The sequence below is a fragment of the Gambusia affinis genome, linkage group LG22, assembly GCF_019740435.1.
Source record: "Gambusia affinis linkage group LG22, SWU_Gaff_1.0, whole genome shotgun sequence".
Classification (NCBI taxonomy): Eukaryota; Metazoa; Chordata; class Actinopteri; order Cyprinodontiformes; family Poeciliidae; genus Gambusia; species Gambusia affinis.
The window spans coordinates 11,153,467-11,169,780 of record NC_057889.1 but is presented as its reverse complement, the minus strand read 5'-3'; the positions used below and the strand labels follow the sequence as shown (position 1 = coordinate 11,169,780).

The window sequence follows — 16,314 nt, the reverse complement described above, 5'->3', positions numbered from 1 at the left end:
GTGAGGCCAGGTGAATAAGTCTTCTGTTGGCCGAGGAGCTGCCTCAGTGGAGGAGGGTGGGAAGGTGTTTTGCATATTAAGGTTTTTTTTTTTTTTTGCACGCCGGGCAGGTGTCTGAGAGATACAGGAGCTGATTAGAGTTTAGCACAAGGAAAATTTGCCCAGCCATGCAAATTTCTAACCCCCCTGATGAACCGACCGCCTTGGTGAGCGCTAAGACTCTTTGTGTAAGTGTTTGGCTTTTTGGTGTGTGCGTGTGTGTGTGGGGGGTGTTGTTTGCGTGTGTGTTTGCGAGTGCGTGGGTTGTGTGTGTGCTTTTTTGATGTTTGTGTGGGGAGCAGAGTCTTTGCGTGTGCTACACATGTGCGCGGACACACTTGTTATGTTTCCCGTCTTATGGGTGTGTGTGTGTGTGTGTGTGAGTCATAGAGGTAATGTGGAGATGGAAATGTACTGCATGTGTATCAGGATGCCTTCGAGGCCCTTTTCCGTGGATCTCTCCCCTTTCTCCTCCTCCACCTCCTCCTCCTGCTGCTCTTCTTCCTCCCCTACCTGCCTGCACCACCACTTGAAACAGGAGCCTACGCAGATTCAGCAAGCAAACACACACACACACACGCAGAGTTTTCCCTTTGCCAGACTCTGCATCATCAAAGTTCCATCCACCTTGGTGGCGTCTTTGGAATGAATATGTCCTCTGTTTCTCTGATCGCAAACACACACACACGTCCGTGGCCTTTCTTGTTTGATGCTAATCTGCTCTGTCACTGTGCTGGCCTAATACGCTCCCCATCTCCCTCCCAGCTTCTCTTTAGTCGCGATTGTTTCCCCTGTCCCCCCCTTTTCATATCCCTCCTCTCTTCCTTCTGTTCCCTTCCTCCTTTCATCCTCCTTTTTCTTTGCATGTCTTCTGTTGTTGCCTCCCTCACTTTTCTCCCCTCCATTAGGAAGTTTTAATGGCATAATTGTCACATTCCTTCTGGCACAATGAACACCAGCAGTAATTAAAGAGCTTGCTGTTAATTACCTAGACCCCGGCTCCACTTTCCTCTTTTCTCAGCGACCCCCTCTTTCTCCCCTGATCCTCTCTCTTCTTCTCTTTCTTCTTCGCTTCACATTCACTCCGTCAGTTGTCATCAAAGTCCTCCGACAACACGCCCGGCCTCCCAAAGCCTTGACTTTGAGCAAGCGCTGCTTTCATGTAAGGACTCAAGTGAAAATTCTCACTTAGTGTCCTTTTCTTTGCCGTCCTTGTCTTTGAACACCCCCACCCCAACTCAATGACAACAGACACATTGCCTTTCATAAAACTGGAATGTGTGTGACCCGGTAATGGGTTAGAGACACAGAAGAGAGGTGAGGTCTCTTTATGATGTCTCTGGGAAACTCTCAGATTTCCATAAGACAGACCAGGCCAAGTTTTCTCTGTCAGCTGCTGCTCCTCCCACACCAGACACACACACATCTTGGCATTTAAAGAGGAAGTCCATATGATCTCTATGCGAAAGGGAGGCACCGTGAAAAGTGGTGAGAAGCCTTCTTCTGCGCACTGGGATCATGTGTCCTCTCTTATCAGCTGTTCTTTCTATTGCTGCAAAGACGTGTCACTCTTTTTGTCTCCCGTTGTCTTTTGTGCATCCTTCCGTCTGTCATTGCTGTATTTTGAAGTGTACTTTCTCTGGACATTTGTAGGGTTTCTTAACATTTTTCATGTAAAATTGCTAAACTTTCCTCAATTCAGGTTCACAGAGTTTTCTGTCATTTATGGTCGTTTTATGTACGAGAATGAAATGAATAAAAGAAGAGGGGAAAGGGAAGGACAGAGGGGAGGTTGTTCAAGAAAAAGAAATAAAGGCAGGACAAGAAAGAAATGGAGGTGGACACAAGGAAGGAAAAAAAGATGGAAGTCAGGTATGACAAGGAACAAAGAAGGATGGGAAAAGGAAGGACAAAAGTAGAAAAAGATGGGAAAGAAAAGATGTCTAGTGCTTAAAAATAGTGAAATCAAATTCCTGATTTTGTAGGCACCCTGGACAATCCCTGAAAAAAAAAACAAGAAAGAAAAAGCAAGATTTTACACTGTCACTTCCTCTGTCCTGTGTCTTCCCTTCCTGTCTTCCCACTTTTCCTCCCGCCTTCCTTTTGCTCTCCTTGTCTCTCCAGCCTTTCCCAGAGCCAGAGAGAGCTGAGAGCAGATGCTGTCTGTCCAACCGCCTTGCCCCATAGCATTGTGTGCTTCACCTCTCCTTCCCCCTTCTTTCCCCTCGTTCCTCCTCTTCACGTCCCTCTCGGGGCTCCATTTGTTCTCCACCCAGAGAAACTAATGTCTGTTTTCTCCTCCTCCTCCTCCTGCTGTTCCACTCCTTCATTCCTAGGCTTTTTTTTTGTGATTTTCACACCACATAGACCATAACATATGTGCGTGTGCATGCATGTGCGGGCGTGTGTGTGTGTGCGCGTGTTGGCGTGTGTGTTCATGTGTGTGGTGTGTGTCTTTGACCAGCATTTGACCTCAGGGAGTTTGAGGTGAAAAGGTCACAGGCGTTTCACTCTGATGCAAAAGCAAAAGACGCAGATTCAAACATCTTGAAAGATACATAAGTACCTACAAACACGCACTCTTACACAGGTGTGGCTCCTCCACCGAACAGCTTTAGGGTTCTCTTTGAAGAGCGATTGAAGACAAAAAGGTAGACAAAAGAAGTGGAAAGATAAAAAAAATAAAGCTGGCGGTATAGATTTAGGTTCAGAGCTGCCAAAAATACGAACAAATACAGTACGCCTTGCCAGTGGGTTTATTTCCACAGCAAGCAAAAACACCTCTCCTCTCACCTTCTTCTGCCTCCTCTTGACTACGATCTCACTCTCTTTTATTTCCCTCTCATTTAGCTCTAAGTTAAGCAGAACATGCATTAACAATGAAAGCATGTTTGCACAGGTTGCAAGTAGTTAGAGGATTTAAACAATACCTGTAACCTGTGTTTCTACACAGTTTTGGAAAATTTGGAAGTCTGGAGTTTTGTATGTAAGATATAGCTAAGCAACAAACATTAATGTTTGTAGATATTACAAAAATGATGAGCTGAAGGATGAAACATCTTCAATGAGCCCCATTCAGTAAGGGATGCCTGAGGATTTGAAAGCAAAAAAAAAAGGAATGAAAGATATCTATTGCATTGAATGACTTTTCTGTTATTGATATTGTTCTTATTTAAGATTAAATTGAAGAAGTTTTTTGATATTTTTTAAGGAATCTGAACTCCATTTTAACATGTCTTGTTCAAAATCAAAATCAAAATCTGGTCAATCCTGAACGAGAGCATTCCCAGATTTGTCAAAGGGAAATTTGACACGTTTGAAGCCTTGACACCCAATGCACCATTACTGCAAAAAAGTGATAATAATAAACGTTAGAACAAAAGCACCTAAAATATTAGTTGACTTATCAAACTAATAAAAAAGTCCTATAATATGCTGTACCTCCAAATCTCAATGGATGAAAGTAATCACAAAAACAGCCTTATTTATCTTTTGGGACAAATCTATATAAAGTTGGAAATAGAATAAAATGGATCAACAATTAACCAATCAATCTTAAATGAACCTCCACAGTAAATTTCCAAGATGTTTTTCTTGTTTCATTTCTGTTATTTTTTTTGAGAAATTAAAAAAAGATCATCCGCTTCTCGTCTCATTGCTATTAAACCCCCTGATTAGGAATTCTGACAAATCCTTTCCTCATTGTGAACTGTTGATTCTCACCAATGACCAGAGTGGTGTGTGTAGCACCTGGGGCAAAATGAGTAGCAAAGAGACACGTAAACATTAAGACTCAGATGATGTTTTCACTCCTTTTCCACACCTGCTCACGCACACCTTATCTCACGGCACTTTGCTATTGCTAGATTTCAGCCCACCTCCTCCTCTTCCTCTGTTCGTCTTCCCCTCCTCCTTCTGTCCCTGGTCACCTTGTGAGGGGCAGCCTGCTCTCTGTGGCACAGCTGCTGATTATGTCATTATTTCTGGACCATTTTGGTCTCCGTCCGTGTGTGTGTCAGACTAATGAAGCGTGGCAAAGGGACGCATGCCAAAAATGACCAGGGCGTGCATCAGAGCTGCAGATGTGTCAAGACACCTCCCTCCCCCCATGGCCCCTTCATACTCCCTTTTTCCTCCCCCTGCTGATGCCAAACTCCCTTTCCTTCAATCCAATCTGCAGTTTATTATTTCTCCTTTCTTCCCCTGCCACTTCCATCTTTCACTCACCCTCACATTCTCTCTCCCTCCTTCTATCCATCCATCAATCCAGCCATCTTCCAACCTCTTTCCTGCAGTCCAGCTCCTTATCTTCCATCTTTTGTTGTTCCCAAACCCACCCACCCTCTTTCCTCCTCTTCCTCCCTCCCCCTGTTCTCCTCCTCTCCAGATGTCCTGCTCCTATCTTCCAGACTCCCTCGCTTCTTTCTTTCCCTGCTGCCTCCTGCGCTCTCAGTCTCTCAAAGCTCGGTTGACTTCCTGACCTCAGAGGCCCAGCACTCAGTGACCCCCGTGTCCCCTCCATCATTTAGATTGTTTCCTCTCAGCTGGGGACACCGTAAAATATCAGGCAGTGAATTTCTAAATCTCCAAGCAAGGTTTGAATCTATGATTTCAGTTTTTTTCTGAAATCATAGATTCATAAGAAAACTGTAGATTTGGAGATTTTGATGTAGTTCCTGTCCAAATGTATGTACACATAAACTTTTTCACATGATAAAACCACATTTTCAGTTTGTTTTATTGGGATTTTAGGTGTTACATCAAACCAAAGGACTTGTAATTGGGAAGTGGAAGAAAAAGAATTGGCCCAGTCAAAGTCCAGAACTTTTCAAGACTTAAAAATTGAGGTCCACAGGCAATGTCTGCCCAATCCAACTGAGTTTGATATATTATAAAGAAGAATGGGCAACAGTACAATTTATGTGCTAATTTTAGCTTTGTAGTATGGAAATTCTCAAAGGATTACATTAAATTTCTGACTTAGTTTTGCCAAATTCAGGGTGAAGCAGAAAAGAAAATGGATGTCAAAGAGATACCAAATACATGTTCAACTACTATGTGTCTAAGGATGGAAGTCCAGGCACAAAGGAGAACAACTTCAGTGTCTTTGACCCTGTCCTGTCCTTGACTCTCTCTTGGAGGTGCACCTTGAGAAGACTACCATGTGACGCTAATGCTTCTGCACAAAAAAACACACCAAGCTTTCCACTAGATACAAATCCACATACACATATATACACAACGGCAGCCCCTCAAGGCTCTACATTCTCAAGGCTATCAGTGGAGTGAGGGTGGCTGATGTTTGCTCAGCTTTGAGGCCCTTTTCCCGTCCCAACAGTCTCTGAAGCACAGACCTCACAAGAAATAGACCTGAGGAGCTGAATTGTATTATGGCAATACTTCTGTATTGCCATAATACAGAAGTATTATGTGAAGATGAAGAATGTAAATCAATATTTTAAGAGTGAATTAATTTCAGGAACCGTTCCTACTTGCCACTTGCTTTGCTTTTGTGGCTGTTTGACATTTCAGCCATGGCACAGTGTTATCAGTGCTAAGGGGCCAGGGGACAAGCATGGTGAGGGGTAGCAAGAGAGGGGACATGGGTTGTGTTTGCATAAAGTGACAGTGTGGGCCAAGGGCTTATCAAGGCCTTTGTAGATTATTGATTTGAGCAGATACGTGAGGTACATGAGCCTGTACGTACCAGAGTGCGTTGGAAGTTTGGAAAACTCTGGCTTGACTCAAAAAAGATGCAAAGATGTTCAACTATGCTTCTTTTATGAACGATTGCATCTTCTTGCAACACGGCAACCTTGGATACCATCATTCAAAAATGTTCCTGCCACACAGATTTAAACACAGGGTATGGAAAACATGGGAAGTGCTGATATTCCCAGGCTTGGTTGGAGTTAGGAATTAACCTGGCTGTAGCATGGGGCTTATGTTGTGTCCCTGCATTTCATCCTTCAAGGCAACAGCTTGCTAGCAAACACCCTCTCTTGTGCACGCCCACATACACACGGCCTTATCTTCCAGGGTCTTGTCTTGTTTGGCTAACACTGTGCAAATAGAAGGTGCAATACATCTCCTGACAGTTCCCAAAAGCAAAGGGGAGAAACACGCTGGTCAAACAAACAGCCAACCCTGAGTCACCCAGAGAGAAGAGATTTCTCAGGCTTTAACGAAACAGATACACACACACATATATCTCCACACTTGGTGTGTAACAGTAGCCTGAATTTGAAGGCTTTGGGGCCTCTGGCTACCTTTTTAAACGTTTGTCTAAGCAGTCTTAAGACAGGAGCTGCTGCTCCTGGAGTGAATGGCTCCCAGCAAGCCATCCACAGGCTCCCTTTGTCCTCCGTCATATTTTATTATCTCATCAAAAAGCAGGAAATCCGATTCCCTCTCTCTGAAAAAGAGCTTATCCCTCTGTCTCAAAGCAACCTGTCACAAGAGGGAAAGATGGAGAGAATGGGGGAGAGTTGTTGGGGCGACGGGGAGACAGTGTAAAGGAGTGATTAACTGCCTCGTTGCTATCAGACTCTCTTTTCTTTTTTATGTCTTCCTTTGGTCTGTCCCTCTTGATTGGTATTTATCCAACACAGAGGACAATGTGAGGGGTTAGGAAGGCACAGATTTATCACCTTTGTGGATTTTTTCATCAGCCTTTCGTCCTTGTCTTCTTTTTTCATATAAAGTTACACAAGGTAATAGCTGCATAAATATCAGCTTTCAAGAGAGCTGTTTTTTTTGAACATCCTGTCACTTGTGTCTTTTGTATTTTTTTACATAAATATTGAGTCTATATTCATCTGGTAATTTTCAACATATAGTTCTATGTTCTGGACATGATCTGGCTACTTTCATATAAAAATTACTGCTTTTATTTTAGAAGCAGGACAGAGGGACAGAAGTCCATATGATGGTCTCAAACAGCAATGGTTCATTCCAATCCTTGAGGTTTCAGATGGATGCTAGGTGTGTTTCAGTACAGCTAATTCAAAGACCTCAATTAACTAAACCAGAAGAAGATTTAAAACCTGCTGGGCACCAGTCCTCAGGGACTGAAAATAAATTTTTCCTGTATTCATTGTCAATTTTACACTTAATGAAAAATGAAGTCATTCTTGCAGCACAGAGGGGGAGACAATCAGTTTCAGCTAATTGCTACAAGTTGCCTGGAATCTTTCAAATGGTTTTTGTGTTAGCTCTCGCCATCAAGAAAATATGAATCTTGTAATTTCTCAAGCATTACATGGCAAGTTATTTTTTTATATTGCTGTGTTTTTCATAACAAAACCAGAATACTATCAAGTTATCTTGAACATTATCCATATATCTACTTCATCAGACACTGAACATATCTGGAAAAGTGGATGTCTAATAATAGCTATAGAGGGAGTACTTGATCTTCATGCAAAAATGGACAACAAGGCCAAACACTGCGCCATATATTTCTTAAACTTTTTATTTAAAAAAGAAAATTTTACAATTTTTTTTTTTACAATTTTTTTTTTTTACAATTCTACAATTTTTTTATTTTAATCAAAAAGGTTGTAAAAAAAATAATGAACCAGTGTGTGGCAACTACATTGACAGTAGCAGTTCAAATCCAATAGCAGAAGATCCTGAGCATGGCTAAAGCAGTGCTGGGTTTGTTTTTTTATGATGCATATGGGGTTTCCTCACTGAGAGTTTTATTTGAACTTTCCTCTGTTTTTTATAGTGTTTCATTGGTCAATGTTTGCTGGGTTTTTTATTGTTGTTGTTGTTTTTGTTTTTAATTGACTTGACTAACAATTTAAGTTTCTTCCAAAACCAAATATAGCTTTTTTTTGTCTTGTCTGACATTTTTTTTTGGTTCAAGTCACTATTTGAGCTCACATTGGAAGCTTTCTGAAAAGAAAGTTGTTGTGGTAGTCGGCCTTTATGCACATGAATTTAATAACATCTGGATGACCAGTCCACACCTCACTAGATAGTTTTTTAACGCTCCTTCCTGGTTTTGAAAAAACTATGTTGTATTTGTCATCAGAAAATGCTGCAATTGGCGACAGTTGATATTTACACCGAAGTTAACAGCTTTGAAAATGAAGCAGTGCCACTTTTGTCTAATTTGACCCTTTATTTTCTCTAATATAATTTCCTGATTTGAAGCTTACTTCAAACAGTGTCAGCTCAGTATTAGAAAGTCATAAAAAGTCATATTATATTCTGTTTTGTTTTGTTTTTTTGTCTTTTTGGAGTTTTGTCATCTAAGATGCAGTTTATATCCACATATGAGGCTGTAAATCCACCAGAATTTTTTTTATTATTATAATTTTTTTTTTTTAGAGGACTAGGCCTCAGTCACCTTGTTTGCCTTTTCCAAGTGCTGCTGCAAACCCCACAAAAAACTCTCCGTCCTTTATCGCCTCCCCTCCTCATGCATCTGTGTTTTAATTTTGGGCTCTGCTGAGAAGTTGTTAAAAAGCCCTATGAAATATGTATGAAGGATTGTGAGCCACGCGATTGGCCCCATTTACCGGACAGCAGAGCAAATGAACAGCCACACTGGATAATCCCCCACAATGCCTGTGGAACAAAGGCCCAACAGCTGACCCTACAGAGAAGGATGGAGACAAGGGGAGAGTCTGGCAAAAGGATGGGGGGTGCAAGCAGTTAGGGCTCACTGGTGGTCAGGGGGCAGTTCACTCATATGCGCCTCACATGTAGTGGCAAAACAAAGGCTTGTGGGACAGGAATAACTCCCTCTGTTCTGTTGTTCCACACTCTCTCCTTAGACTCTTCTCAGCCCCTCCTTCCCTCACCATCGCTCCCTCCCTCCCCCTCTCGCAGTCAAGAGGATCTGAAATACCAATACCCTTTTCTCCTTGACATTGCTTTCTCCTTGCAGTCAGCGTTTTGCTGTCCTTTTATAGTCAAAACGTCAGGAGAAATTCCATGCAGGAATATTCTTAGTAATGCAGCACTGCCTGCATCCAGCGGCCAGGGTGCTGCGCTTCTTTGGCCAGTCAGCGGAGTCTATGGGGAACAGCGTGCGCAGGCAATTGCACAAACATGCCGTGGCACACGCATTACCTTGCCCTCGTGCCAGGGTTATTGTGCCAGTATTTCGGAAGCTACAAACAGCCCAAACAATGAATTATATCCTCTTCCACTCCTCTGGACAGGGGGATTCAATATTTGGGGAACTGGGTTATAGCATCCAAGCTCCTTATTCATGACTCACCTTTTCACTTCCACAGAATAACATACACACCACACGCCATTCATCACCCCTAGAGGGGGTGGGTGGGCTGTCCCATGTGTGTCTAAGAGTGTGAATAAACCCTGCATGTGTGTATTTATCGTGTGTGTCCACTAACCTTGCTGTGTCCTGACACTCCTGATGAGTATCTGCAGGACACTAGGAGAGGAGCGCGCACTGTCAGGCGTTTAGACTAGCTGCTGCTGTATCTATATGTGTGTGTGTGTGTGTGGGACAGTATGTGTCTGTGTGTATCAAGAGAAGCGGGCAGGGAGACAGTCAGCACTATCCAAGCAGGTGACCCCTGAAGGCTGCATCGCCCTGAGCTCTGAGTCGAGGAAAGAGCCAAATACACCAGGGTAGCTAAAGTGTGCGTGTCACCATACAGGATGTGTCATCTCCTTGGCACAAGAAGGTGTGTGCGCTGGTGTGTGTGCTCACGCCTGCATAAGTGCATGTGCAGGGGTGCGTGGGGGTGTGTGTGTGTATGTGTGACAGAGTGTTGGCTTGGGGGAAGGTGTCACAGATCTTTGCCAGACTAATCATCTCCGCGGTGTCGGTGAGCGCTGCTGTCAGGGACACTAAAGAGGCGGCGTGTCTCCCCGTTCCCAGAGCATTTAGTACTTCCTCTTTCGCCAGCACCTCTCTGTCGCTCTTCAAGTCGACTCCGCTCTCTCAGTTGGTCACAGATTTGCAGCGAGAGCCATAAACATGTCACATGTGCCATGTTGCTGCAGAGTAGGGGGGGGGGGGAGTGAGAAGCGTGATGAACCTGAGTATACACAAGAAGTTACTTTTTTCTCAGGCTGCCACCTCAATCGCATTTTAAGGAAGTACACAGAGGAGATTTATGGTTTTACATCCACAGTGAAGATATCAAGATACACTACCCTAGAAGATATTCAATTCACAGTGGCATGCAAAAGTATTTACAACTCTTTAATGTTTTCACATTCTGTTGTATTACAACCAGAAACATCACTTGGCCTTAATGAAAAGTATGTTTTCCAATCCCATTTAAACCTTCCACAACATGTAAACTTTCTAAAGAAGGTGCTCTAGTCAGATTAGACTAAAACTGAACTATTTGTCCTAAATGGTGGTGGCAGCATATTACTATGAGAATGCTTTTTGTTGACAAAGATAAAAATGTTGGTTGAAGTTCATGGAAAGATGGATCGAGCTAAATGCTGGGCAAGCCAGAAGAAAACCTGATAGATGCTGCAGGCAACTTGAAAAAATCTCCCCAAAAACTATATGCAAATGTTCCCTTCTTCTTTTTTTCCACTAAGGTCCCTGATCGCTTCCTGGAAGTGGCTGAGATTACATTGCGGGAGTTCTTTAATGCCATTGTGGCCGGCAAAGACGTGGACCCATCCTGGAAGAAGGCCATCTACAAGGTCATCTGCAAACTGGACAGCGAGGTCCCTGAGATCTTCAAGTCCCCAAATTGCCTTCAGGAGCTTCTACATGAGTAAAATTCCTCCTACACCTCCATCTCTGATCATCTCTTTGCGCTTATTTTGTTTGTCGTTTTTGATTTAATTGAATTTTTCAAAAATTTCCCCTTAGTTTTTTTTTTTTATTATTATTTTTAACTAAACGTTTGATTTTTTTGTTCTTTTATTATTATTTTTGAATGTATAAAAGTTATGGAGTAGCATTCCCAAACTAAAGCCTCTGTGGCATTTCCTAAATGATCTAGCTATTGTGTTGTTGTTCATATATTATTATGGTTATTATATGTTTTGTTTTTCTAACATTCTGAAGTGAAGAGACTTTTATTACTGGGTGTTTTTGGACTGTGTGAGCCCTCACCTGTATGGCCTGTTTTATGAACAATACTACCTGAGTGTGCAGAGGGACTTTGCATTTACACCACTACAAACACAGGCAGGGTTTACTAAAAAACTGTAAAACTGTATCCCTCCAGTTCTAGGGGCATCCTGACGAACCGTTTCCTGCTTGGCTGCCCAATAGACTCTGCTTTATAAGATGTCACGAAGAAGACACACATGCACACAAAATTGAGGCCTACTATGGTTATTGACTGGACTAAAACTGGACTCGTGTTACTGGTCAGCACTGGTCTGCAGAACTTGGACTGGTTTTAAGAGGCTACTGAAGTCTACCACCTTTTGAAGTGTATTTTCCCTTAAAAGCAGGGCATTGTGTTTATTGGGTGTACATTATTTTTGATTAATATTCTTATTGTTGTTTATGATTATTTGTCATTTTTTGCTTGCTGAAGATTGGCACTTCAAGATTTGTTTGTCCCTTGATGCCGTTGCAGAAGAAAAATAAATTATTATTAATATTACTCCAAGCGCATTTAGATTCCTAAATACTTTCTCCACCATATTTCCCTCCATCCTTTCCTTTGCTCAAGTTTCTTTATAAAAGCAATAATGTCAGGGTTTCTGTTTGATCGGAGTAAAAAAATGCCCCTAATTAGTAACACTGTGTCTAAAAAAATGTTGCCATAACACTTCACATAAAAAGAGTACAGAAATACAAATTGAACACAATATATTTGTGGTTTTTTCTTCATACTCCTCGTTAAATCCGCAGCGTTTTAGATGGTGCTCCACCTGAAGGTGTACAACTGCTCATCTTTATCTGTATACTATTTATATCCAGCTCTTAGAAGATGAAGACAGCCTGATTACTATTTAGGCTTCTGCTCTAATAATCCTATGCGAAGTGAAAATGACATGCTAAAGTTGCTTTATTTGCAGATGATACTTGAACATTTCAGAATATTGTAGATAAACTTAGCTTGAAGCAACACACACACATGTCCACACACAAATCAACTATAACAATTTGACCAACTGTTTAGTGGTGTATACAGTCAAAATTATCCATATTCCTGGTTTCAAATAATCTTTTACCTACATGTTTCTTATGACTGGAAGTGATGTTAACCAATTAGATTTAGGCAAAACATGAATTCCATTGAGAACCTGTGAAGAAATCTAAAAATTAGGGTGATAACTAAAAGGCCTTCCTCTCCTAGAGACACAGAGTTGATCACCACCAAAGATATATTATCACATACCAATGGAATCCTATGAAAACTGGTCAGCAATTATAACAAGGGTTTGTGTGATGTAATACAAATAAAGTTGCCTCTTCCTGTTTATTTTAATTAGGTGCTTCTTTTAAATCATTCTGTTCTCTTTTGAGTGAGACTCTGTCTGCCGTAAAAAACGTTTTGGTTGAATGATACTTACTTTAAACCAAAAACTGCCAGGGGTACAAATTATCCAACAGGCGAAAACCAACCCATTCATTATTTCTGACACATGGACACATGCGGCAGTGGCATCTTTCTTCCATGTTCATCTTCCTGTGAGTGATCTAGCTTTTTCCTACAAAGCAACAGTTCAAGGTCGGAGGTGAGCATTCACCCTGAGGGTAGATGGAGAAGTTCTCAGCACTACAAAGATCAGGGACAAAGGAGCGGAGAGTTGTACAATGCACACCTGGAGCTCTCCGCTCTGCCCCGCTGTCTCAAAGCGTCTTCGTTTTCAGACCCAAAGTGTAATTTGCTTGAAAACCACAGTGCCACAGATTGCTAAATGGCGGTCCACAGAATTTTACCTGTGATAATATAACCCAGATTTTTTTTCCCCCTCCTTAATTGCACATATTTTTAGAGTTATTCATGAGTGTGTGACGGTGTGCTTTCATCCACCCTCTCTCAGGCTTAATAAAAGTGAAGGAAAAATTTGACTTGAGAGTGCGTGCAAGCTAGCTGTTGATCTCACCTTGGAGTCATTATCTTATAGGATGTCTTTGTGTTTCACAAAAGATCAAAAGGACCAGGTTGCTTGACCTGCTGACTTGTCTAAGCGAGACAAAGCACCTGACAAAAGGCAGCAGCAAAAGACTTAGAGCTACTCCCTTCATTATGTCCCCCTCTCCTTCTCCTCCCTGGACAGTGTTTCTTCTTAAGATTGGGAGCCCTGAGAAAACGACCCGGACACTTTTCGCACTGAAGGATGCCTGAGTCTCAAAGCACCAGCCAAGGGCTCTAAAGCGTCACAAACAAAAGGGAGAAAGGAAAGACTTTTATCTGATGCGCAGATTATTATCGCTCCCCGCCCTGCCCTTTCTGAAACTCCACCCTGATGTAATATTGTTTCTATGCCTAACGATTGTGAAACAAAAATATTTTTGTCAAGTTTTCATTTTCAATTGTCATTTGATATTTATGATAGAAAAAAATATTGAAGTTCAGTTCTAGCATTTTCTGGTAATTTATGAAAGAAAAGAAAGAAAAGATTTTAAAAAAAGAGCTGCTTTATAAAAAGGTTTAATAAAGCAACTATTGAGGGTATTTAGGTGGCAATGTTATTAAATTTAATTCTTGGAAATTTCTCAACTAGGAGGAATAGGGGTAGGTTTTTACACCTTTTTTGGCCAGTTTTATTTTGTATGTGTCTTTATTTTTCTTGCTACAAGTTGAATGAATATCTTGTTGAGAAAGAAATGTGTTTAGAAATTTTAGGCACATTTCAAGAATATGAACTATTGTGGCAAATGTCAATATGTCAGGATGAAACAAAATACTTGTACAGATGTTTTATATGATCGGTAAGAGTGCTAGAGAGGAATGAGTGATTAAAAGACAAAGTTGAGGGAGGGGCAGAGGGGGGGATAAATCTCAAAAAAAAAATACAAAAACAGCCAGCCCCTTTGAGTCCCCCACCCACGCACACCCCTGCCAGGCCTTTAGCGGGAGTCCATCTCCCATCTCCCATCGGCAGTACTCTTGAAGTTGCACCAGCATTGTGGTTTCTTTTACCGAGCGGTGGGGCCATCATGACACAGGTGGTCGCCAACACTGACTTAGACCGAATCCAGGAAATAGACAGGACCTTACAGTCAGATTTGCTATGGAAGGGAAATTTGTACATATATGCTTTGATTAAAGAGGCTGGAGGCAAAATTCATATAGGGCCATTTTTTTCATTTTTTTTGGTAAATATATGTGGATTTTCTGTGTGCTCATCCGTACGTTTGTTTGCGACCTATACTTTATACAAGTGTTTGTGTCTGTGTGAAAGAAAAGACCGATTATGAGAACCTGTGAACCACTGAGTGACACAATTCTCAACACTGTGTGCCCTCCCCCACCCCTGGGAGTACCATCCTGACATGTAAATGATTCTCATTAACTATTGGCAACATGTGTTTTGGTGTGTGGGCGTGGGCGTGGGCGTGTGTGTGTGTGTGTGTGTGTGTGTGTGTTGTGGTAATTTCTTCTGATCTGTTTTCTGACCTGTTTGAAAGAGGATTTTGATTTAAGGCTTTTGGTGGTAAATCCTTTCTTTAAATCATTATTATTATTATTATTATTATTATTATTATTATTATTATTATTATTATTATTATTATTATTATTACACTGCTCCTCTTTTATTGTAAATAATAATGACGTGGACTTACATTGATAAACACGGCCTTTGTATAACTTAGCAATATGTTTATGTAAATAGTGTTTTGTTCATGGTTTTTCTATGACATTATTAGTGCAGTGATTCCAACTGGAACAGCCATGTTTTTCTGCAGCCTGAATACTGACACAGGTTGTAAAATAAAACTCATAACGTGGCTGCTGTACTTCTTTCTCCTGTTACTGGTGTCTATTTGTGTCTGCAAATTTTGTGTAATTTATTGGTTTAATTTATCCTAATTTATTTCATGTTGTTCATTTTTGATTTCCTTCCATCCAGCGAAAGCTGCACTGCAGTGAAACAAGCTGAATCAATTTAAAAGATTTCAGCCTTTTTTATTTAAAAGTGAATTTCAAAATTTTTTTATGTAATTGACAGAAATGCTGAATGAAGATCAGGCAGCTTAATGGAACTGGGTAGATAAAGGGTTTGACTGGGTAGAGGGTGGAGTCAGAAAGCTTGAAACTAGTTTAAAGACTTTTTCCTTCTCTTGCGATATTTTATTATTTTTCGCCCTGTGTTGTTTTGGCCCAGCCCAACAAAGAACCAGTAGTCAAATTGCCTTTTGTGCCTTCACCCTCTATGAACTGAATGTATGTGCAGTATATATGCAAGCTTGTGCTAAATGCAGAAAAAGATAAATAAAAATAAAAAATGAGAGTGGAAAATAACAACGGCATGTGGCTCGTTTATTATTTTTGAAAGCATCTGCAAGATTATAGAGACTGACACTGAAAAATAATTCTTCATTTCAATTATAAAACAATATTTTACACCAGGAGTTCTCTAACTTAATATTTAAAAGGTCTAAATCTAATTTCTGGTTGGGGGGTGGGGGGAATATGCTTTAATCATATATCCAGATCACTTAGAAATAATTTAATTTTAATACATTCACTTTCAACATACAAGTGTTGTGTTTAATGATCTGTAACCTTTATCCTAATTATTATGACTGATTTAAAAAAAATCTGTCATAATAATGATTTTTTTTTTAAAAATCATTCATAATAATCTACCTAATTAGTTTAATGACAGTATCAAATATTTACAGCAAAAAAAAAAAAAAGACAAAAAGTAAGTGCAACCAGACACTGTCATACTGTTCCCAGACGGAGCACACAGAAACTCAGTGTTACAATATGAGCCTGTTTGTCTTCAGTGAGCTGCTTAAACCTATTATTTTATCAGAGTTACTTGTTTTCAATTTTGTTTCACAAAGTAAAAGAACCCACATTTTATGCTTATGTTGCTATGGTTTTTAACATTCTTAAACAATCGTATCAGTTATATAATATATATTCATCCATCCATTTTCTGAACACCCTTGTCCTTTAGAGGAGTCAGGAGGGCTGCTGGTGTCTATCTCCAGCTAACGTTCCGGGCAAGAGGCGGGGTACACCCTGAACAGGACGCCAGTCTATCGCAGAGCAACACAGAGACAGACAGGACAAACATAAACATAAATAAGTGCTTAATTTTTTTATGTTGTCATAGCAGCATAATGCTCATAATGAGCTTCAACTTAGCATACACTTTGTACACTGTCTGCCC

The 16,314-nt window shown here is 40.8% G+C and overlaps 1 protein-coding gene across 2 annotated transcripts in view; it reads left to right on the top strand.

Annotated features, from left to right (window-relative positions):
- The window catches only part of LOC122825261 (prospero homeobox protein 1-like), a 35,125-nt gene extending 19,706 nt beyond the window's left edge, over positions 1 to 15,419 (top strand). For both annotated transcript variants that reach the window (XM_044106527.1, XM_044106526.1), the window contains exon 5: positions 10,588 to 15,419. In XM_044106527.1, coding sequence (XP_043962462.1) covers positions 10,588 to 10,773 — 186 coding nt within the window. In that variant the 3' untranslated portion in view covers positions 10,774 to 15,419. The remainder of the gene's footprint in view (positions 1 to 10,587) is intronic.
- Positions 15,420 to 16,314: the final 895 nt, after the last annotated feature.